We start from the raw sequence: 25,020 nt of genomic DNA, 5'->3' as shown, positions 1-25,020 counted from the left end.
ATACAGAGTGGCCAAAAATAGTGGAGAATCGGAAGATTGGGAAAACTTTAAGAAACAACAAAGAACGACTAAGGGATAAAGAAAGGAAAGATAGGTTATGAAGCTAGGCTAGCTCTAAATATAAAAAATGATAGTAAAAGCTTTTACAAATATATAAAAAGGAATAGAGTGGCAAGAGTGAATGTTGGACCCTTGGAGGACGAGAGGGGGGATTTAATAGTGGGAAATGAGGAAATGGCCGAAACTTTAAATAAGTTTTTTGTGTCGGTCTTCACGGTGAAAGACACAAATAGTTTACCGAATATTAACGATAGTGGGTTGGTAGGAGGAGAGGTACTCAATACAATTAATGTTACCAGGGAGGCAGTGCTTGGTAGACTAACGGGACTGAAGGTGGACAAGTCCCCGGGCCCGGATGGAATGCATCCCAGGGTACTGAAAGAAATGTCAGAGGTAATAGCGGATGCGTTAGTGGTTATTTATCAAAATTCGTTGGATTCTGGGGTAGTGCCGGCTGATTGGAAAACGGCTAATGTTACGCCGCTGTTTAAAAAAGGAAATAGATAAAAGGCGGGTAACTACAGGCTGGTTAGCTTAACGTCTGTAGTTGGGAAAATGCTGGAATCCATCATTAAAGAAGAAATAGCAGGCCATCTGGATAAGAATGGTTCGATTTAAGCAGACGCAGCATGGATTCATGAGGGGAAAGTCGTGCTTGACGAACTTATTGGATTTTTATGAAGATGTGACTAGTGGGGTTGACGGAGGGGAACCGGTGGATGCGGTGTTTTTGGATTTCCAAAAGGCGTTTGATAAGGTGCCTCACAAAAGGTTGCTGAAGAAGATTAGGTCACACGGAGTTGGGGGTAGGGTGTTAGAGTGGATTGGGGATTGGCTATCTGACAGGAAGCAGAGAGTCGGAATAAATGGGTGCTTTTCTGGTTGGCAGATGGTAACTAGTGGCGTGCCGCAGGGATCGGTACTGGGGCCTCAACTATTTACCATTTATATAGACGATCTGGAGGAGGGGACTGAGTGTAGGGTAACAAAGTTTGCAGACGACACAAAGATAAGTGGAAAAGTGAATCGTGTGGAGGCCGTAGAAGGTCTGCAGAGAGATTTGGACAGGCTGAGTGCGTGGGCGAGGAACTGGCAGATGGAGTATAACGTTAACAAATGCGAGGTTATTCACTTTGGAGGAAATAATAGCAAATTGGATTATCTAAATGGAAAAAAATTACAACATGCTACTGTGCAAAGGGACCTGGGGGTCCTTGTGCATGAGACGCAAAAACCCAGTCTGCAGGTGCAACAGGTGATTAAGAACGCAAATGGGATGTTGGCCTATATCGCAAGGGGGATAGAATATAAAGCAGAGATGTCTTGCTGCATCTGTACAGGGCATTGGTGAGGCCGCAGCTGGAATACTGTGTGCAGTATTGGTCCCCTTATTTGCGGAAGGATATATTGGCATTGGAGGGAGTGCAGAGAAGGTTCACCAGGTTGATACCAGAGATGAGGGGTGTTGATTATGAGGAGAGACTGAGCAGATTGGGTTTGTACTCGTTGGAATTTAGAAGGCTGAGGGGGGTTCTTATAGAGACCTATAAGATAATGAAGGGGCTGGATAGGGGAGAGGTGGAGAGATTCTTTCCACTTAGAAAGGAAACTAGAGCTAGAGGGCACAGCCTCAAAATAAAGGGGGGTCAGTTTAGGACAGAGTTGAGGAGGAACTTCTTCTCTCAGAGGGTGGTGAATCTCTGCCCACTGAAGTGGTGGAGGCTACCTCATTGAATATGTTTAAATCACAGATAGATGGATTCCTGATCGGTAAGGGAATTAGGGGTTATAGGGAGCAGGCGGGTAAGTGGAACTGATCCACTACAGATCAGCCATGATCTTATTGAATGACGGGGCAGGCTCGAGGGGCTAGATGGCCTAATCCTGCTCCTATTTCTTATGTTCTTATGTTCTTAACACCCTGGCAAACTGCAGTCTGACTGTAAACATACACAACACGCTGGCAGACTGCAGTCTGATTGTAAACATACACAACACCCTGACAAACTGCAGTCTGATTGTAAACATACACAACACGCTGGCAGACTGCAGTCTCACTGTAAACATACACAACACCCTGACAAACTGCAGTCTCACTGTAAACATACACAACACCCTGACAAACTGCAGTCTGATTGTAAACATACACAACACCCTGACAAACTGCAGTCTGATTGTAAACATACACAACACGCTGGCAGACTGCAGTCTCACTGTAAACATACACAACACCCTGACAAACTGCAGTCTCACTGTAAACATACACAACACCCTGACAAACTGCAGTCTCACTGTAAACATACACAACACCCTGACAAACTGCAGTCTCACTGTAAACATACACAACACCCTGACAAACTGCAGTCTCACTGTAAACATACACAACACCCTGACAAACTGCAGTCTCACTGTAAACATACACAACACCCTGACAAACTGCAGTCTCACTGTAAACATACACAACACCCTGACAAACTGCAGTCTGATTGTAAACATACACAACACCCTGACAAACTGCAGTCTCACTGTAAACATACACAACACCCTGACAAACTGCAGTCTGATTGTAAACATACACAACACCCTGACAAACTGCAGTCTGATTGTAAACATACACAACACCCTGACAAACTGCAGTCTGATTGTAAACATACACAACACCCTGACAAACTGCAGTCTCACTGTAAACATACACAACACCCTGACAAACTGCAGTCTGATTGTAAACATACACAACACCCTGACAAACTGCAGCCTCACTGTAAACATACACAACACCCTGACAAACTGCAGTCTGACTGTAAACATACACAATACCCTGACAAACTGCAGCCTCACTGTAAACATACACAACACCCTGACAAACTGCAGTCTGATTGTAAACATACACAACACCCTGACAAACTGCAGCCTCACTGTAAACATACACAACACCCTGACAAACTGCAGTCTGATTGTAAACATACACAACACCCTGACAAACTGCAGTCTGATTGTAAACATACACAACACCCTGACAAACTGCAGCCTCACTGTAAACATACACAACACCCTGACAAACTGCAGTCTCACTGTAAACATACACAACACCCTGACAAACTGCAGTCTCACTGTAAACATACACAACACCCTGACAAACTGCAGTCTGACTGTAAACATACACAACACCCTGACAAACTGCAGTCTGATTGTAAACATACACAACACCCTGACAAACTGCAGTCTCACTGTAAACATACACAACACCCTGACAAACTGCAGTCTGATTGTAAACATACACAACACCCTGACAAACTGCAGTCTGATTGTAAACATACACAACACCCTGACAAACTGCAGTCTCACTGTATACATACACAACACCCTGACAAACTGCAGTCTGATTGTAAACATACACAACACCCTGACAAACTGCAGTCTGATTGTAAACATACACAACACCCTGACAAACTGCAGTCTCACTGTAAACATACACAACACCCTGACAAACTGCAGTCTCACTGTAAACATACACAACACCCTGACAAACTGCAGTCTCACTGTAAACATACACAACACCCTGACAAACTGCAGTCTCACTGTAAACATACACAACACCCTGACAAACTGCAGTCTCACTGTAAACATACACAACACCCTGACAAACTGCAGTCTGATTGTAAACATACACAACAAACCTGTTAGAGTTCTTTGAAGAGATAACAAATAGGTTAGACCAAGGAGAGCCAATGGATGTTATCTATCTTGACTTCCAAAAGGCCTTTGACAAGGTGCCTCACGGGAGACTGCTGAGTAAAATAAGGGCCCATGGTATTCGAGGCAAGGTACTAACATGGATTGACGATTGGCTGTCAGACAGAAGGCAGAGAGTTGGGATAAAAGGTTCTTTCTCAGAATGGCAACCGGTGACAAGTGGTGTCCCGCAGGGTTCAGTGTTGGGGCCACAGCTGTTCTCTTTATATATTAACGATCTAGATGACGGGACTGGGAGCATTCTGGCCAAGTTTGCCGATGATACAAAGATAGGTGGAGGGGCAGGTAGTATTGAGGAGGTGGGGAGGCTGCAGAAAGATTTAGACAGTTTAGGAGAGTGGTCCAAGAAGTGGCTGATGAAATTCAACGTGGGCAAGTGCGAGGTCGTACACTTTGGAAAAAAGAATAGAGGCATGGACTATTTTCTAAACGGTGACAAAATTCATAATGCTAAAGTGCAAAGGGACTTGGGAGTCCTAGTCCAGGATTCTCTAAAGGTAAACTTGCAGGTTGAGTCCGTAATTAAGAAAGCAAATGTAATGTTGTCATTTATCTCAAGAGGCTTGGAATACAAAAGCAGGGATGTACTTCTGAGGCTTTATAAAGCACTGGTTAGGCCCCATTTGGAGTACTGTGAGCAATTTTGGGCCCCACACCTCAGGAAGGACATACTGGCACTGGAGCGGGTCCAGCGGAGATTCACACGGATGATCCCAGGAATGGTAGGCCTGACATACGATGAACGTCTGAGGATCGTGGGATTATATTCATTGGAGTTTAGGAGGTTGAGGGGAGATCTGATAGAAACTTACAAGATAATGAACGGCTTAGATAGGATGGACGTAGGGAAGTTGTTTCCATTAACAGGGGAGACTAGGACGCGGGGGCACAGCCTTAGAATAAAAGGGAGTCACTTTAGAACAGAGATGAGGAGAAATTTCTTCAGCCAGAGAGTGGTGGGTCTGTGGAATTCATTGCCACAGAGGGCTGTGGAGGCCGAGACGTTGAGCGTCTTCAAGACAGAAATTGATAAATTCTTGATTTCTCGAGGAATTAAGGGCTATGGGGAGAGAGCGGGTAAATGGAGTTGAAATCAACCATGATTGAATGGTGGAGTGGACTCGATGGGCCGAATGGCCTTACTTCCGCTCCTATGTCTTATGGTCTTATGGTCTTAACACCCTGACAAACTGCAGTCTGATTGTAAACATACACAACACCCTGACAAACTGCAGTCTGATTGTAAACATACACAACACCCTGACAAACTGCAGTCTCACTGTAAACATACACAACACCCTGACAAACTGCAGTCTCACTGTAAACATACACAACACCCTGACAAACTGCAGTCTCACTGTAAACATACACAACACCCTGACAAACTGCAGTCTGATTGTAAACATACACAACACCCTGACAAACTGCAGCCTCACTGTAAACATACACAACACCCTGACAAACTGCAGTCTGATTGTAAACATACACAACACCCTGACAAACTGCAGCCTCACTGTAAACATACACAACACCCTGACAAACTGCAGTCTGATTGTAAACATACACAACACCCTGACAAACTGCAGTTTGATTGTAAACATACACAACACCCTGACAAACTGCAGTCTGATTGTAAACATACACAACACCCTGACAAACTGCAGCCTCACTGTAAACATACACAACACCCTGACAAACTGCAGTCTCACTGTAAACATACACAACACCCTGACAAACTGCAGTCTGATTGTAAACATACACAACACCCTGACAAACTGCAGTCTCATTGTAAACATACACAACACCCTGACAAACTGCAGTCTGATTGTAAACATACACAACACCCTGACAAACTGCAGTCTGATTGTAAACATACACAACACCCTGACAAACTGCAGTCTCACTGTAAACATACACAACACCCTGACAAACTGCAGTCTCACTGAAAACATACACAACACCCTGACAAACTGCAGTCTCACTGTAAACATACACAACACCCTGACAAACTGCAGTCTCACTGTAAACATACACAACACCCTGACAAACTGCAGTCTCACTGTAAACATACACAACACCCTGACAAACTGCAGTCTCACTGTAAACATACACAACACCCTGACAAACTGCAGTCTCATTGTAAACATACACAACACCCTGACAAACTGCAGTCTGATTGTAAACATACACAACACCCTGACAAACTGCAGTCTGATTGTAAACATACACAACACCCTGACAAACTGCAGTCTCACTGTAAACATACACAACACCCTGACAAACTGCAGTCTGATTGTAAACATACACAACACCCTGACAAACTGCAGTCTCACTGTAAACATACACAACACCCTGACAAACTGCAGTCTGATTGTAAACATACACAACACCCTGACAAACTGCAGTCTCACTGTAAACATACACAACACCCTGACAAACTGCAGTCTGATTGTAAACATACACAACACCCTGACAAACTGCAGTCTCACTGTAAACATACACAACACCCTGACAAACTGCAGTCTCACTGTAAACATACACAACACCCTGACAAACTGCAGTCTGATTGTAAACATACACAACACCCTGACAAACTGCAGTCTCACTGTAAACATACACAACACCCTGACAAACTGCAGTCTCACTGTAAACATACACAACACCCTGACAAACTGCAGTCTCACTGTAAACATACACAACACCCTGACAAACTGCAGTCTCACTGTAAACATACACAACACCCTGACAAACTGCAGTCTCACTGTAAACATACACAACACCCTGACAAACTGCAGTCTCACTGTAAACATACACAACACCCTGACAAACTGCAGTCTGATTGTAAACATACACAACACCCTGACAAACTGCAGTCTCACTGTAAACATACACAACACCCTGACAAACTGCAGCCTCACTGTAAACATACACAACACCCTGACAAACTGCAGTCTCAATGTAAACATACACAACACCCTGACAAACTGCAGTCTCACTGTAAACATACACAACAACCTGACAAACTGCAGTCTCACTGTAAACATACACAACACCCTGACAAACTGCAGTCTGATTGTAAACATACACAACACCCTGACAAACTGCAGTCTCACTGTAAACATACACAACACCCTGACAAACTGCAGTCTCACTGTAAACATACACAACACCCTGACAAACTGCAGTCTGATTGTAAACATACACAACACCCTGACAAACTGCAGCCTCACTGTAAACATACACAACACCCTGACAAACTGCAGTCTCACTGTAAACATACACAACACCCTGACAAACTGCAGTCTCACTGTAAACATACACAACACCCTGACAAACTGCAGTCTGATTGTAAACATACACAACACCCTGACAAACTGCAGTCTCACTGTAAACATACACAACACCCTGACAAACTGCAGTCTGATTGTAAACATACACAACACCCTGACAAACTGCAGTCTGATTGTAAACATACACAACACCCTGACAAACTGCAGTCTCACTGTAAACATACACAACACCCTGACAAACTGCAGTCTCACTGTAAACATGCACAACACGCTGACAAACTACAGTCTGATTGTAAACATACACAACACCCTGACAAACTACAGTCTGATTGTAAACATACACAACACATCTGGAGGAACAGGAACTGCAGTTTGATGGTAAATATATACACAAGGCAGCCTGAGGAACAGAATTACAGCATTAGAACACAAAGACCGTTCACTGGTCAAAGTAATAACTAAATAGGAGAGGTTCAAGTTAATGGATGAGGAAGAATTACTTAATTGGGAATTTCTGGCTGCCTGATGAAGGGGCTTATTCCTGCTGGGTTTACCCTTCCATGTACGGTAACTGCCCCAATATCTCAGCCAAGGCAGTGAATGTCAGCCCTGGGGAAGGACCCCTCTCAACTCAATTCTGTTCACCCAAACACATATGAGCGTCCCAGCAAGGGCCTATTGCAAGAGTGGCTCTAACCTCCCAGTAGTCTCACAGACATCATGGACGGGATTTTCTTGACCCAGCAGTGGCGGGCATTGGTGCAGGCAAGACAAGAAAACTGACTTTTGACCACTCTCCAAACTATCCCACCTGTGATGATGACCCCCAGTGGGCTGGAAAACCTTGGTCTATGTTTGGGGTCAGCCCCTCTACTCAAATCCTGCCCAGGTACACATTCGACCCCACCAGCACCCCTCAACAATCCTGGCATCTCCTTAGCCCTCAATCTTGGGGAAACTGGGAAGAACTAATTGGGTTTAATGAAGCAGGTACCCTGGTTGGGGAAAGGACTCACCTATAGACTGTGGGGAATCCATATAGGGATTAGAGCTGCAGTATTGTGCCCGATCTGTTGCCATCATAGCCTCAAACACCCGCGGAGTATGAATCACACCATTTTCTATAAAGGTAAAAGAAACACTATAGGTTACTGAAGATAACAGATTGGTTGCTACAGGGTCCGAGGTGAGAAATCAACTTGGGCTGCAGTAAGAGATCTCTATTACCAGAGTACTCCTCCCCATAGCCTCGAGTACTTCACAGAGACTTGGAATTACAGCCTCTCTGATCAACAGAAGGAGTTTGACATCCTGCTCTCAAATTACAAACAACTGGTTAACGTGCCTACACATACCGTGTTATAATCCAGGGCAGAAACTCCAAGGTGTTTTATGAAGAGAGCCTAGACCAGAAGTTTTACAATTTGAATTTGGTGCAGGTAAGCACGAGATGTTTCACTTCAGGTATGATTCAAATGACCCACTACGGAGCTTTTATCAAACAAACTTTAATTAAGAATACAATTACATGTAGAAAGAAAATTAGCAATAACTTTTACCAACTACAAACAAGAAAAAAAACATATTGTTGTGTATAAACCTTAACAACTAAATGCACTGTTCCAGTACAAAAAACCTCCTTATGAACATACACCTGCCCCAGGTTTAGCACAGAAAATAAGGATGCTCACATGGTTTTGCAGTTCAGCAATACCTGCTGTGAATTAGTTCTTTGGATAGAGAATTGAAACTCTGACTTCCCAGCTCTGTAGCGACCAGCCCACCTCAAGGTAAAGATAGGTCCACTGCTTGATTCTGGCTAGCAAGCCACCAACAGCAACCCACACACACTGACCCTGACCCCACACACACTGATCCTGACCCCACACACACACTGACCCCGACCCCCCACACACACTGACCCCGACCCCCCACACACACTGACCCCGACCCCCCACACACACTGACCCCGACCCCCCACACACACTGACCCCGACCCCCCACACACACTGACCCCGACCCCCCACACACACTGACCCCGACCCCCCACACACACTGACCCCGACCCCACAACACACTGACCCCGACCCCACACACACACTGACCCCACACACACACTGACCCTGACCCCACACACACACTGACCCTGACCCCACACACACACTGACCCTGACCCCACACACACACTGACCCTGACCCCACACACACACTGACCCTGACCCCACACACACACTGACCCTGACCCCACACACACTTGACCCTGGCCCCACACACACTGACCCTGACCCCACACGCACACTGACCCTGACCCCACACACACACTGACCCTGACTCCACACACACTTGACCCTGACCCCACACAAACTGACCCTGACCCCACACGCACACTGACCCTGACCCCACACGCACACTGACCCTGACCCCACACGCACACTGACCCTGACCCCACACGCACACTGACCCTGACCCCACACACACTGACCCTGACTCCACACACACTTGACCCTGACCCCACACGCAAACTGACCCTGACCCCACACGCACACTGACCCTGACCCCACACGCACACTGACCCTGACCCCACACGCACACTGACCCTGACCCCACACGCAAACTGACCCTGACCCCACACGCACACTGACCCTGACCCCACACGCACACTGACCCTGACCCCACACGCACACTGACCCTGACCCCACACACACTTGACCCTGACCCCACACACACTTGACCCTGACCCCACACACACTTGACCCTGACCCCACACACACTTGACCCTGACCCCACACACACTTGACCCCGACCCCACACACACTGACCCCGACCCCACACACACTGACCCCGACCCCACACACACTGACCCCGACCCCACACACACTGACCCCGACCCCACACACACTGACCCCGACCCCACACACACTGACCCCGACCCCACACACACTGACCCCGACCCCACACACACTGACCCCGACCCCACACACACTGACCCCGACCCCACACACACTGACCCCGACCCCACACACACTGACCCCGACCCCACACACACTGACCCCGACCCCACAACACACTGACCCCGACCCCACACACACACTGACCCCACACACACACTGACCCTGACCCCACACACACACTGACCCTGACCCCACACACACACTGACCCTGACCCCACACACACACTGACCCTGACCCCACACACACACTGACCCTGACCCCACACACACACTGACCCTGACCCCACACACACTTGACCCTGGCCCCACACACACTGACCCTGACCCCACACGCACACTGACCCTGACCCCACACACACACTGACCCTGACTCCACACACACTTGACCCTGACCCCACACACAAACTGACCCTGACCCCACACGCACACTGACCCTGACCCCACACGCACACTGACCCTGACCCCACACGCACACTGACCCTGACCCCACACGCACACTGACCCTGACCCCACACACACTGACCCTGACTCCACACACACTTGACCCTGACCCCACACGCAAACTGACCCTGACCCCACACGCACACTGACCCTGACCCCACACGCACACTGACCCTGACCCCACACGCACACTGACCCTGACCCCACACGCAAACTGACCCTGACCCCACACGCACACTGACCCTGACCCCACACGCACTGACCCTGACCCCACACGCACACTGACCCTGACCCCACACGCACACTGACCCTGACCCCACACACACTTGACCCTGACCCCACACACACTTGACCCTGACCCCACACACACTTGACCCTGACCCCACACACACTTGACCCTGACCCCACACACACTTGACCCTGACCCCACACACACTTGGCCCTGACCCCACACACACTTGGCCCTGACCCCACACACACACTGACCCCGACCCCACACACACTTGACCCTGACCCCACACAGAAACTGACCCTGACCCCACACACACACTGACCCTGACTCCACACACACTTGACCCTGACCCCACACACAAACTGACCCTGACCCCACACACACACTGACCCTGACCCCACACACACACTGACTCCAGAAAAGTTAGAAAGACTGCTTCCAAATTAGCCAGCAGAATTTCCAATACCAGGAGACACACAGAATCAATGTTGTTAATCTGGATTCTACCTGGCCAGCAACCAGAACTGAAAGAAAGAACTCTTGAGAGGGGAAAAAAACACCTGACCTGTCAATCAACCTTCCCAGTACAAAAAGGTCGTAAACTCCCAGAAAATGCATTAGGCCCAGAGTAAAAATCAACAAAATATTTAAGTATCAATAGTAGGACATTAAATCAGGCAGCTTGGTGCCTGCTTATAACTGCAGTGAGATGATTTTTAAAATACATTTCTTAAACGCACAGTAGCGTCACACCTGCTTTTCCCTTTGAATGATAAACACTTCAGTAAACCTCAGGCCAATACTATCCATGCGTGTGTCAACTGTGAAAGAGACAGCCACTCACAAATTGATCAGAGGTTGCTTTGTCTGGCCAGGGTCAGCACGCGTGTGCCGGGGTTAGGATCAGTGTGTGCGTGTGTGTGTGTGTGGGGTGCGCAGTTAGGGTCAGTGCGTGCATGCGGGCACGGTCCGTGTGTGTGTGTGGTCAGGGTCAGTGTGTGTGTGTGGTCAGGGTCAGTGTGTGTGCGTGCGGGCAGGGTCAGTGCGGGCATGTGTGGGGTCAGGGTCAGTGTGTGTGCGCGCAGTCAGGGTCAGTGTGTGTCTGTCTGTGCGCGCGCGGTCAGGGCCAGCGTATGTGTGTGTGGGGTCGGGGTCAGTGTGTGTGCGGGGTCGGGGTCAGTGTGTGCGGGGTCGGGGTCAGTGTGTGTGGGGTCAGGGTCAGTGTGTGTGGGGTCAGGGTCAGTGTGTGCGGGGTCGGGGTCAGTGTGTGTGTGGGGTCGGGGTCAGTGTGTGTGCGGGGTCGGGGTCAGTGTGTGTGGGGTCGGGGTCAGTGTGTGTGCGGGGTCGGGGTCAGTGTGTGTGCGGGGTCGGGGTCAGTGTGTGTGCGGGGTCGGGGTCAGTGTGTGTGCGGGGCCGGGGTCAGTGTGTGTGTGGGGTCGGGGTCAGTGTGTGTGCGGGGTCGGGGTCAGTGTGTGTGCGGGGTCGGGGTCAGTGTGTGCGGGGTCGGGGTCAGTGTGTGTGCGGGGTCGGGGTCAGTGTGTGCGGGGTCGGGGTCAGTGTGTGTGCGGGGTCGGGGTCAGTGTGTGTGGGGTCAGGGTCAGTGTGTGTGCGGGGTCGGGGACAGTGTGTGTGCGGGGTCGGGGACAGTGTGTGTGGGGTCGGGGTCAGTGTGTGTGGGGTCGGGGTCAGTGTGTGTGGGGTCGGGGTCAGTGTGTGTGGGGTCGGGGTCAGTGTGTGTGGGGTCGGGGTCAGTGTGTGTGGGGTCGGGGTCAGTGTGTGTGGGGTCGGGGTCAGTGTGTGTGGGGTCGGGGTCAGTGTGTGTGGGGTCGGGGTCAGTGTGTGTGGGGTCGGGGTCAGTGTGTGTGGGGTCGGGGTCAGTGTGTGTGGGGTCGGGGTCAGTGTGTGTGGGGTCGGGGTCAGTGTGTGTGGGGTCGGGGTCAGTGTGTGTGGGGTCGGGGTCAGTGTGTGTGGGGTCGGGGTCAGTGTGTGTGGGGTCGGGGTCAGTGTGTGTGGGGTCGGGGTCAGTGTGTGTGGGGTCGGGGTCAGTGTGTGTGGGGTCGGGGTCAGTGTGTGTGGGGTCGGGGTCAGTGTGTGTGGGGTCGGGGTCAGTGTGTGTGGGGTCGGGGTCAGTGTGTGTGGGGTCGGGGTCAGTGTGTGTGGGGTCGGGGTCAGTGTGTGTGGGGTCGGGGTCAGTGTGTGTGGGGTCGGGGTCAGTGTGTGTGGGGTCGGGGTCAGTGTGTGTGGGGTCGGGGTCAGTGTGTGTGGGGTCGGGGTCAGTGTGTGTGGGGTCGGGGTCAGTGTGTGTGGGGTCGGGGTCAGTGTGTGTGGGGTCGGGGTCAGTGTGTGTGGGGTCGGGGTCAGTGTGTGTGGGGTCGGGGTCAGTGTGTGTGGGGTCGGGGTCAGTGTGTGTGGGGTCGGGGTCAGTGTGTGTGGGGTCGGGGTCAGTGTGTGTGGGGTCGGGGTCAGTGTGTGTGGGGTCGGGGTCAGTGTGTGTGCGGGGTCGGGGTCAGTGTGTGCGGGGTCGGGGTCAGTGTGTGTGCGGGGTCAGGGTCAGTGTGTGCGGGGTCGGGGTCAGTGTGTGCGGGGTCGGGGTCAGTGTGTGTGCGGGGTCGGGGTCAGTGTGTGTGCGGGGTCGGGGTCAGTGTGTGTGGGGTCGGGGTCAGTGTGTGTGGGGTCGGGGTTAGTGTGTGTTTGAGGTCGGGGTCAGTGTGTGTGGGGTCAGGGTCAGTGTGTGTGGGGTCGGGGTCAGTGTGTGTGCGGGGTCAGGGTCAGTGTGTGTGCGGGGTCGGGGTCAGTGTGTGTGTGGGGTCAGGGTCAGTGTGTGTGTGGGGTCGGGGTCAGTGTGTGTGTGGGGTCAGGGTCAGTGTGCGTGTGGGGTCAGGGTCTGTGTGTGTGTGGGGTCAGGGTCAGTGTGTGTGGGGTCAGGGTCAGTGTGTGTGTGGGGCAGGGTCAGTGTGTGTGTGGGGTCAGGGTCAGTGTGTGTGGGGTCAGGGTCAGTGTGTGTGGGGTCAGGGTCAGTGTGTGTGGGGTCAGGGTCAGTGTGTGTGGGGTCAGGGTCAGTGCGTGCTGGATCAGAGTCAGTGTGTGCGGGGTCAGGGTCAGTTTGTGTGTGGGGTCAGGGTCAGTGTGTGTGTGGGGTCAGGGTCAGTGTGTGTGTGGGGTCAGGGTCAGTGTGTGCGGGGTCAGGGTCAGTGTGTGTGTGTGGGGTCAGGGTCAGTGTGTGTGGGGTCAGGGGCAGTGTGTGTGGGGTCAGGGTCAGTGTGTGCGGGGTCAGGGTCAGTGTGTGTGGGGTCAGGGGCAGTGTGTGTGTGGGGTCAGGGTCAGTGTGTGTGTGGGGTCAGGGTCAGTTTGTGTGTGGGGTCAGGGTCAGTGTGTGTGTGGGGTCAGGGTCAGTGTGTGTGTGGGGTCAGGGTCAGTGTGTGTGTGGGGTCAGGGTCAGTGTGTGTGTGGGGTCAGGGTCAGTGTGTGTGTGGGGTCAGGGTCAGTGTGTGTGTGGGGTCAGGGTCAGTGTGTGTGGGGTCAGGGTCAGTGTGTGCGGGGTCGGGGTCAGTGTGTGCGGGGTCGGGGTCAGTGTGTGTGGGGTCAGGGTCAGTGTGTGTGCGGGGTCGGGGTCAGTGTGTGTGGGGTCAGGGTCAGTGTGTGTGTGGGGTCGGGGTCAGTGTGTGTGCGGGGTCGGGGTCAGTGTGTGCGGGGTCAGGGTCAGTGTGTATGTGGGGTCAGGGTCAGGGTGTGTGTGGGGTCGGGGTCAGTGTGTATGTGGGGTCAGGGTCAGGGTGTGTGTGGGGTCGGGGTCAGTGTGTGTGCGGGGTCGGGGTCAGTGTGTGTGCGGGGTCGGGGTCAGTGTGTGTGCGGGGTCGGGGTCAGTGTGTGTGGGGTCAGGGTCAGTGTGTATGTGGGGTCAGGGTCAGGGTGTGTGTGGGGTCGGGGTCAGTGTGTGTGCGGGGTCGGGGTCAGTGTGTGTGCGGGGTCGGGGTCAGTGTGTGTGGGGTCAGGGTCAGTGTGTGTGCGGGGTCGGGGTCAGTGTGTGTGCGGGGTCGGGGTCAGTGTGTGTGCGGGGTCGGGGTCAGTGTGTGTGTGGGGTCGGGGTCAGTGTGTGTGGGGTCGGGGTCAGTGTGTGCGGGGTCGGGGTCAGTGTGTGTGTGGGGTCGGGGTCAGTGTGTGTGCGGGGTCGGGGTCAGTGTGTGTGCGGGGTCGGGGTCAGTGTGTGCGGGGTCGGGGTCAGTGTGTGTGTGGGGTCGGGGTCAGTGTGTGCGGGGTCGGGGTCAGTGTGTGTGGGGTCGGGGTCAGTGTGTGTGGGGTCGGGGTCAGTGTGTGTGGGGTCGGGGTCAGTGTGTGTGGGGTCGGGGTCAGTGTGTGTGTGGGGTCGGGGTCAGTGTGTGTGTGGGGTCGGGGTCAGTGTGTGTGGGGTCGGGGTCAGTGTGTGTGGGGTCGGGGTCAGTGTGTGTGGGGTCGGGGTCAGTGTGTGTGGGGTCGGGGTCAGTGTGTGTGGGGTCGGGGTCAGTGTGTGTGGGGTCGGGGTCAGTGTGTGTGGGGTCGGGGTCAGTGTGTGTGTGGGGTCGGGGTCAGTGTGTGTGGGGTCAGGGTCAGTGTGTGTGCGGGGTCGGGGTCAGTGTGTGTGCGGGGTCGGGGTCAGTGTGTGTGTGGGGTCGGGGTCAGTGTGTGTGCGGGGTCAGGGTCAGTGTGTGTGTGGGGTCGGGGTCAGTGTGTGTGCGGGGTCAGGGTCAGTGTGTGTGTGGGGTCGGGGTCAGTGTGTGTGCGGGGTCGGGGTCAGTGTGTGTGGGGTCGGGGTCAGTGTGTGTGGGGTCGGGGTCAGTGTGTGTGTGGGGTCGGGGTCAGTGTGTGTGTGGGGTCGGGGTCAGTGTGTGTGGGGTCGGGGTCAGTGTGTGTGTGGGGTCGGGGTCAGTGTGTGTGGGGTCGGGGTCAGTGTGTGCGGGGTCGGGGTCAGTGTGTGTGCGGGGTCGGGGTCAGTGTGTGTGGGGTCGGGGTCAGTGTGTGTGTGGGGTCGGGGTCAGTGTGTGTGTGGGGTCGGGGTCAGTGTGTGTGTGGGGTCGGGGTCAGTGTGTGTGGGGTCGGGGTCAGTGTGTGCGGGGTCGGGGTCAGTGTGTGTGCGGGGTCGGGGTCAGTGTGTGTGGGGTCGGGGTCAGTGTGTGTGGGGTCGGGGTCAGTGTGTGTGTGGGGTCGGGGTCAGTGTGTGTGTGGGGTCGGGGTCAGTGTGTGTGGGGTCGGGGTCAGTGTGTGTGGGGTCGGGGTCAGTGTGTGTGGGGTCGGGGTCAGTGTGTGTGGGGTCGGGGTCAGTGTGTGTGGGGTCGGGGTCAGTGTGTGTGGGGTCGGGGTCAGTGTGTGTGTGGGGTCGGGGTCAGTGTGTGCGGGGTCGGGGTCAGTGTGTGCGGGGTCGGGGTCAGTGTGTGTGGGGTCGGGGTCAGTGTGTGTGGGGTCGGGGTCAGTGTGTGTGGGGTCGGGGTCAGTGTGTGTGGGGTCGGGGTCAGTGTGTGTGTGGGGTCGGGGTCAGTGTGTGTGCGGGGTCGGGGTAAGTGTGTGCGGGGTCAGGGTCAGTGTGTGTGTGGGGTCGGGGTCAGTGTGTGCGGGGTCGGGGTCAGTGTGTGTGTGGGGTCGGGGTCAGTGTGTGCGGGGTCGGGGACAGTGTGTGTGGGGTCGGGGTCAGTGTGTGTGGGGTCGGGGTCAGTGTTTGTGGGGTCGGGGTCAGTGTGTGTGGGGTCGGGGTCAGTGTGTGTGGGGTCGGGGTCAGTGTGTGTGGGGTCGGGGTCAGTGTGTGTGGGGTCGGGGTCAGTGTGTGTGGGGTCGGGGTCAGTGTGTGTGGGGTCGGGGTCAGTGTGTGTGGGGTCGGGGTCAGTGTGTGTGGGGTCGGGGTCAGTGTGTGTGGGGTCGGGGTCAGTGTGTGTGGGGTCGGGGTCAGTGTGTGTGGGGTCGGGGTCAGTGTGTGTGGGGTCGGGGTCAGTGTGTGGGGGGTCGGGGTCAGTGTGTGTGGGGTCGGGGTCAGTGTGTGTGGGGTCGGGGTCAGTGTGTGTGGGGTCGGGGTCAGTGTGTGTGGGGTCGGGGTCAGTGTGTGTGGGGTCGGGGTCAGTGTGTGTGGGGTCGGGGTCAGTGTGTGTGGGGTCGGGGTCAGTGTGTGTGGGGTCGGGGTCAGTGTGTGTGGGGTCGGGGTCAGTGTGTGTGGGGTCGGGGTCAGTGTGTGTGGGGTCGGGGTCAGTGTGTGTGGGGTCGGGGTCAGTGTGTGTGGGGTCGGGGTCAGTGTGTGTGGGGTCGGGGTCAGTGTGTGTGGGGTCGGGGTCAGTGTGTGTGGGGTCGGGGTCAGTGTGTGTGGGGTCGGGGTCAGTGTGTGTGGGGTCGGGGTCAGTGTGTGTGGGGTCGGGGTCAGTGTGTGTGGGGTCGGGGTCAGTGTGTGTGGGGTCGGGGTCAGTGTGTGTGGGGTCGGGGTCAGTGTGTGTGGGGTCGGGGTCAGTGTGTGTGGGGTCGGGGTCAGTGTGTGTGGGGTCGGGGTCAGTGTGTGTGGGGTCGGGGTCAGTGTGTGTGGGGTCGGGGTCAGTGTGTGTGGGGTCGGGGTCAGTGTGTGTGCGGGGTCGGGGTCAGTGTGTGTGGGGTCGGGGTCAGTGTGTGTGCGGGGTCGGGGTCAGTGTGTGTGGGGTCGGGGTCAGTGTGTGTGGGGTCGGGGTCAGTGTGTGTGGGGTCGGGGTCAGTGTGTGTTTGAGGTCGGGGTCAGTGTGTGTGGGGTCGGGGTCAGTGTGTGTGGGGTCGGGGTCAGTGTGTGTGGGGTCGGGGTCAGTGTGTGTTTGAGGTCGGGGTCAGTGTGTGTGGGGTCGGGGTCAGTGTGTGTGGGGTCGGGGTCAGTGTGTGTGGGATCAGGGTCAGTGTGTGTGCGGGGTCAGGGTCAGTGTGTGCGGGGTCGGGGTCAGTGTGTGTGTGGGGTCAGGGTCAGTGTGCGTGTGGGGTCAGGGTCTGTGTGTGTGTGGGGTCAGGGTCAGTGTGTGTGGGGTCAGGGTCAGTGTGTGTGTGGGGCAGGGTCAGTGTGTGTGTGGGGTCAGGGTCAGTGTGTGTGGGGTCAGGGTCAGTGTGTGTGGGGTCAGGGTCAGTGTGTGTGGGGTCAGGGTCAGTGTGTGTGGGGTCAGGGTCAGTGTGTGTGGGGTCAGGGTCAGTGCGTGCGGGATCAGAGTCAGTGTGTGCGGGGTCAGGGTCAGTTTGTGTGTGGGGTCAGGGTCAGTGTGTGTGTGGGGTCAGGGTCAGTGTGTGTGTGGGGTCAGGGTCAGTGTGTGCGGGGTCAGGGTCAGTGTGTGTGGGGTCAGGGTCAGTGTGTGCGGGGTCAGGGTCAGTGTGTGTGGGGTCAGGGGCAGTGTGTGTGGGGTCAGGGTCAGTGTGTGCGGGGTCAGGGTCAGTGTGTGTGGGGTCAGGGGCAGTGTGTGCGGGGTCAGGGTCAGTTTGTGTGTGGGGTCAGGGTCAGTGTGTGTGTGGGGTCAGGGTCAGTGTGTGTGTGGGGTCAGGGTCAGTGTGTGTGTGGGGTCAGGGTCAGTGTGTGTGTGGGGTCAGGGTCAGTGTGTGTGTGGGGTCAGGGTCAGTGTGTGTGTGGGGTCAGGGTCAGTGTGTGTGTGGGGTCAGGGTCAGTGTGTGTGGGGTCAGGGTCAGTGTGTTTGGGGTCAGGGTCAGTGTGTATGTGGGGTCAGGGTCAGGGTGTGTGTGGGGTCAGGGTCAGTGTGTGTTTGGGGTCAGGGTCAGTGTGTGTGTGGGGTCAGGGTCAGTGTGTGTGTGGGGTCAGGGTCAGTGTGTGTGGGGTAAGGTCAGTGTGTGTTTGGGGTCAGGGTCAGTGTGTGTGTGGGGTCAGGGTCAGTGTGTGTGTGGGGTCAGGGTCAGTGTGTGTGGGGTCAGGGTCAGTGTGTGTGTGGGGTCAGGGTCAGTGTGTGTGTGTGGGGTTGGGGTCAGTGTTTGTGTGGGATCAGGGTCAGTGTGTGTGTGGGATCAGGGTCAGTGTGTGTGTGGGATCAGGGTCAGTGTGTGGTGTCAGGTTCAGTGTGTGTGGGGTCGGGGTCAGTGTGTGTGTGCGGGGTCAGGGTCAGTGTGTGTGTGTGGTCGGGGTCAGTGTGCGTGTGGGGTCGGGGTCAGTGTGTGTGTGGGGTCAGGGTCAGTGTGTGTGGGGGGTCGGGGTCAGTGTGTGTGTGGGGTCAGGGTCAGTGTGTGTGGGGGGTCGGGGTCAGTGTGTGTGTGTGGGGTCGGGGTCAGTGTGTGTGTGCGGGGTCAGGGTCAGTGTGTGTGTGCGGGGTCAGGGTCAGTGTGTGTGTGCGGGGTCAGGGTCAGTGTGTGTGTGGGGTCGGGGTCAGTGTGTGTGTGGGGTCAGGGTCAGTGTGTGTGTGTGTGGGGTCAGGGTCAGTGTGTGTGTGGGGTCAGGGTCAGTGTGTGTGTGGGGTCAGGGTCAGTGTGTGTGGGGTCAGGGTCAGTGTGTGTGTGGGATCAGGGTCAGTGTGTGTGTGGGGTCAGGGTCAGTGTGTGTGTGTGGGGTCGGGGTCAGTGTGTGTGTGGGATCAGGGTCAGTGTGTGTGTGGGATCAGGGTCAGTGTGTGTGTGGGGTCAGGGTCAGTGTGTGTGTGGGGTCAGGGTCAGTGTGTGTGTGGGGTCAGGGTCAGTGTGTGTGTGGGGTCAGGGTCAGTGTGTGTGGGGGGTCAGGGTCAGTGTGTGTGTGGGGTCAGGGTCAGTGTGTGTGTGTGGGGTCAGGGTCAGTGTGTGTGTGGGGTCAGGGTCAGTGTGTGTGTGGGGTCAGGGTCAGTGTGTGTGTGGGGTCAGGGTCAGTGTGTGTGTGGGGTCAGTGTCAGTGTGTGTTGGGTCAGGGTCAGTGTGTGTGTGGGGTCAGGGTCAGTGTGTGTGTGGGGTCAGGGTCAGTGTGTGTGTGGGGTCAGGGTCAGTGTGTGTGTGGGGTCAGGGTCAGTGTGTGTGTGGGGTCAGGGTCAGTGTGTGTGTGGGGTCGGGGTCAGTGTGTGTGTGGGATCAGGGTCAGTGTGTGTGTGGGATCAGGGTCAGTGTGTGTGTGGGGTCAGGGTCAGTGTGTGTGTGGGGTCAGGGTCAGTGTGTGTGTGGGGTCAGGGTCAGTGTGTGTGTGGGGTCAGGGTCAGTGTGTGTGGGGGCTCAGGGTCATTGTGTGTGTGGGGTCAGGGTCAGTGTGTGTGTGTGGGGTCAGGGTCAGTGTGTGTGTGGGGTCAGGGTCAGTGTGTGTGTGGGGTCAGGGTCAGTGTGTGTGTGGGGTCAGGGTCAGTGTGTGTGTGGGGTCAGGGTCAGTGTGTGTGTGGGGTCAGGGTCAGTGTGTGTGTGTGGGGTCAGGGTCAGTGTGTGTGTGGGGTCAGGGTCAGTGTGTGTGTGGGGTCAGGGTCAGTGTGTGTGTGGGGTCAGGGTCAGTGTGTGTGTGGGGTCAGGGTCAGTGTGTGTGTGGGGTCAGGGTCAGTGTGTGTGGGGGGTCAGGGTCAGTGTGTGTGTGGGGTCAGGGTCAGTGTGTGTGTGGGGTCAGGGTCAGTGTGTGTGGGGTCAGTGTGTGTGGGGTCAGGGTCAGTGTGTGTGGGGTCAGTGTGTGTGTGTTTTCAGGTTCTCTGCCCACGGTCATTGTGCAATTTCTCCTTGCCTGCTGTTTTTTAATTGCTGTCTGTCTGCAATATCTCCCAGTTGTCAGTATGTTGCTCGCTTGTCGGCCGTGTGCTCACCCCACAGGTTTTGCCTGGCCTGCTGAGTTAATAACGACATTTCTAATTATATTTCCTTGATTGAGGCTGTTCCTGAACCCAGCCATTTGTGTTGCAAATCTGCAAACATCCCAACCAAGGTAGGAGCTGGTAACTGTTTCTAGTTTATAGTCAGAAAGTAAAGACATGGCAGGGAACTGCTGCCCCATGGAATGTGCATCCTGTGTCACGTGGGAAAGCCTGGATGCTTCTCGTGTCCAGGATGACCGCATGGGTGAATTCATGCCAGCTAGCACAGCTTAAGGTCTGCATTTCAGAGCTCAAGCAGTGGCTGGTGTCACTGAGGAGAATCAGTAGCAAAAGAGAGTAATAGCACTAGGGGATTCAGTAGCTCGGGGGAACAGGCCGTGTTTCTATGGCTGTCGATATGAATTCAGGATGTTTTTTACCTCTCTGGTGCCAGGATCAAGGTCGTCACCGAGTGGTTATGGATTACTCTGGGTGTGCGTGTGTTGGCGGGTGCGAAACAGCCAGGAGTCGTGGTCTCTACCAGCACCGTCATGGGCAGAAAGCGGGATGAGGTCCTGGAGGCAGAGTTTAGCGAGTTAGGAGAGAGATTAATAAGAAGGACTCCAAAGGAAGTAACCTCTGATTTACTCCTGGTGCCACCTGCTCATGAGTACAAATGTAGGAAATCAGAGCTGATGAATAAATGACTGGAGAGATGGTGCTGGAGGAAGGGCTTTAGTTTCCTGGGGCATTCGGATTGCTGGGGGAGGTGAGACCTGTACAAACCATACAGCTTGCACCTCAACAATATCCTCTCAAGGGGTTTTGCTGCTAGTGCTGTTGGGGAGAGTTTAAATTAGCTCGGCAGGAGAGTGGGAAACTGACAGCAGATTCAGGAGGGAGAGAAGAAAACTTGGAAATGGAAGACAGAAAATTAGTAACCCGTATTTGGAAGGTGATGAAAACAAAGGTTAGAGGTTGGTCGATTTCTTTCTCCCTTTAAGTACACTGTTAACTGTCCCCCAATCCTCTCTGACTATCAATGTGGTGCCGAGGACTGGGGGACAGTTAACAGTGTACTTAAAGGGAGAAAGAAATCGACCAAGTAATGACAGGCCAGTCAGCCTAACTTACGTGGTGGGAAGGTTATTGGAAAATATTGAAAAACGTGATAACTTTTCATTTAAAAGTAAGAAGTCTCCCATCACCAGATTAAAGTCCAACAGATTTATTTGGTAGCACGAGCTTTCGGAGCGCTGCTCCTTCATCAGGTGAGTGAAGAGTTTGGTTCACAAACAGGGCGTATATAGGCACAGACTCAATTTACGAGATAATAGCTGGAATGTGTACCTGTAAAGACCGGATTACCTGTTAAGACTCGCATTCCAACCATTATCTTGTAAATTGAGCCTGTGTCTATATATACCCTGTTTGTGAACCCAACTCTTCACTCACCTGGTGAAGGGGCAGCGCTCCGAAAGCTCGTGCTACCAAATAAACCTGTTGGACTTTAACCTGGTGTTGTGAGACTTCTTACTGTGCTTACCCCAGTCCAACACCTGCAGCTCCACATCACATTTAGAAAAATACAGGTTATTCAAAACAGTCAGCACAGATTTGTTAAGGGGAGGTCGTGTCTAACTGATAGGATTGAATTTTTTGAGGAGGTAACTAGAATGGGTCAATGAAGCTAATGCAATTGCTGTAATCAAAATGGATTTTAGCAAGGCTTTTGATAAGATCCCACATGGCAGACTGGTCAGGAAAATAAAGTCACAGAGTACCCACACGGCAGAAGGAGGCCATTCAACCCACCGAGTCTGCACCAACTCTCCAACAGAGCATTTTACCCAGGCCCTAACCCCATAACCCAACATTTTTACCCCACTAATCCTCCTAGCCTACACATCTTGGGACACGAAAGGAAAATTTAGCATGGCCAATCCACCTAACCTGCACATCTTTGGACTATGGGAGGAAACCCACGCAGACACAGAGGGAATGTGCTAACTCCACACAGTCACCCAAGGCAGGAATTGAAGCCGAATCCCTGGCACTGTGAGGCAGCAGTGGCACCCATGGGGTCCAAGGCAAAATGGAAAGTTGGACTTAATTGACCCAGAGACAGAGAGCAAGGGCAATATCAAAGGTCAGTGAGTGCTTCTGTGACTGGAAGGTTGTTTCCAGTGATGTTCTGCAGAGCCAGGTTCTAGGTCCTTTGATTTTTGTGGTATAGAACAAATGATTTGGCTTGAATGTAGGGAGATACGATTAAGAAGTTGGCAGATGATAAAAAATTAACTGTGCAATTGATGCTGAAGAAGAAAGCTGTAAACTGCAGGAAGATATCAATGGATAAGTTCATTGGGTGGTCCAGTAGAAATGGAGTTCAATCCAGATAAGGGTGAGGATATGCATTTGGGGACAATTACCAAGGTAAGGAAATACACAATAAATGGCAAGATACTGGAGAAGTATAGAGCAATAGCGGAACCTAGGAGTGCACGTCCAGAGATCCCTGAAGGTGGTTGAACAGGTTAATAAAGTGATCAAGAAGACATCAGGATTTCCTTTATTAACCGCGGCATAGAATGCAAGAACTGGGAGGTTATGCTGGAACTACACGAAACACTAGTTAGGCCACAGCTGCAGTTCTGGTCACCACACTGTTGGAAAGACGTGGGTGCAAAGAAGATTTACAAGAATGCTGGAGAATCTTAGTAATGAGGATAGATTCGATAGGCTAAGGTTATTTTCTTTGAAACAGAGGAGGCTGAGGGAGGACCTAATTGAAGTGCCTAATATTATGAAAGGTTCTAGACAGGCTGGATAATAAGATGCTATTCCCCTGGGTTGAGCGTCCGTAACCGGGGGAAATGGGTTTAGGGTAATTAGGAGGTTTAGAAGGGATTCAAGGGGAATTCAAAGAAAATTGTTTTCACCCAGAGAGTGACTGACTGAAAATGTGGTAGAGGTATAAACTCTCACAACATTTAAAAGGTGTTTGGATTTGCACTTGAAGTCCCGTAACCTACAAGCTGACAGACCAAGAGCTGGAAAGCGAGAATGGTTTAAATGACTAGTAGTCAGCTGACGTGCTGACACCTACCATTGCCACCTCCCATGTTGTAAACTACTATGATTCTCTGATACTCACTTTTAAGGTTCTGGACTAGCTGTGAGTGCGAGATTCCAGAGGAAGTCCACGCCATAGTCCTCACAAGCAACACCCCTACTGGAAAAACAACCGAGAGCCTCAGCATGGTCAGCATATCCCTTAAACTGAACCAAAGCACAGTGATTAGCTCCAACATCAACTACCACTTAACATAGAAACACACATAAAATGTCCAGAATTACATTCTCTCTCTATCTTTCTCACTCAGTGTTCACTGGTTGAGTGAGTGGGAAGAAGGTGGCACATTAACGATAATACAGGGAAATATAAAATTATTCACTTTGATAGAAATGATCGAAACAGAATATTTTTTTTTAAGGTGATTTGCTGGTAAATGTCAGTATTTAGAAACAACTGAATATCCTTTAACACAGATCACAGGAAGTTAATATGCAGAATGGTAACGGAAATAGTATGTTACCTCTATTGCAGAGGCATTGGAGTATAATGAGGAAGTCTTACTGTAATTCTACAGAGCTTTGGCAAGGTCACATCTGCAGTACTATGTACATTTTTGGTTTCTTTATCGAAGGAAGGATATGCCTACCTGAGAGGGAATGCAACAAAAGTTCATTAGATTGCTTTCTGGGATGAGAGAGCTGTTGTGTGAAGAGGCTGTGTAAAATGGACGTATACTTAGAAGAATGAGAAAAGATCGTATTTAAGCGTACAAGATTGTGAAGGACTTGACAGGGGAACAGTCTCAGGATAAGCGGTCAATTGTTTAGGACTGAGATGGGAAACTTCTTCACTCGAGGAGGTTGTAAATATTTGCAGTTTCTACCCCCAAACGGTTGTGGATACACCACTGTTGAGTAAATTTAAGGTTGAGAGTGATAGCTTTTGTTTTGGTCTGTCGGAGAGTCCAGGAACATAGGGAGTGGGTGGGAAAGTGTTGGGAGTTAGAGCAGAAGATCAGCCATGGTCATAATGACTGGAGAAGCTAAATGGTTCACTCTGGTTATCTCTCATCTCAATAAGTCTCTCTCTTCCAGTCTCTGAGTCCCACTCTTTCTTTCTCCCTCACATTTTCTTCCTCTCTCTATCCCTGTTTTCCTCTCCCACACTCACTCTTTCCCTACCTCCATCACTCACTCTCTCATTCCCTGATTCTCACTCACACACTCCCTCTCTCCCTGTTTCTCTTTCTGTTTTTATTCACTTTCTTTCTGTTTTTTACTCTCTCTCTCTCTGTTTCTCTCTCATTCCCTCTCTCTCTCCCTATTTATCTCTCTGTTTTTCACTCACTTTCTTTCCCTGTCGTGTTTCTAATCTCACACCAGCTTCGTTCAGCAGCGCCAGCTTTCCGAGCGTCCTTGATGACGCAGTCACTGTGCGCCGGATGTAAGAGGCGGAGCGCCGCCGCCGTTCAACTGGAAAAGCCTCTGGTCCCTGTCCTTCCGGTCCCCCGGAGCCTGTCCCCCGTCCTTCCGGTCCC

General features: G+C 52.9%; 1 protein-coding gene across 2 annotated transcripts in view; it reads right to left on the bottom strand.

The window, feature by feature from the left end:
• The window catches only part of pcmtl (l-isoaspartyl protein carboxyl methyltransferase, like), a 45,094-nt gene extending 20,130 nt beyond the window's left edge, over window positions 1-24,964 (bottom strand). The window contains exons 1-3 of one of the 2 annotated variants that reach the window (XM_078233570.1): window positions 24,831-24,964; window positions 23,562-23,686; window positions 8,120-8,224 (exon numbers count right to left, since the gene is read on the bottom strand). In XM_078233570.1, the coding sequence (XP_078089696.1) occupies window positions 8,120-8,224; window positions 23,562-23,676 (220 nt within the window). In that variant the 5' untranslated portion in view covers window positions 23,677-23,686; window positions 24,831-24,964. The remainder of the gene's footprint in view (window positions 1-8,119; window positions 8,225-23,561; window positions 23,687-24,830) is intronic. The other variant, XM_078233571.1, reaches the window with a different exon arrangement.
• Window positions 24,965-25,020: the final 56 nt, after the last annotated feature.

The sequence above is a fragment of the Mustelus asterias genome, chromosome 18 (assembly GCF_964213995.1).
Source record: "Mustelus asterias chromosome 18, sMusAst1.hap1.1, whole genome shotgun sequence".
Lineage (NCBI taxonomy): Eukaryota > Metazoa > Chordata > Chondrichthyes > Carcharhiniformes > Triakidae > Mustelus > Mustelus asterias.
The sequence above is the reverse complement of the archived record's forward strand: the minus strand, read 5'-3'. Positions and strand labels throughout refer to the sequence as shown.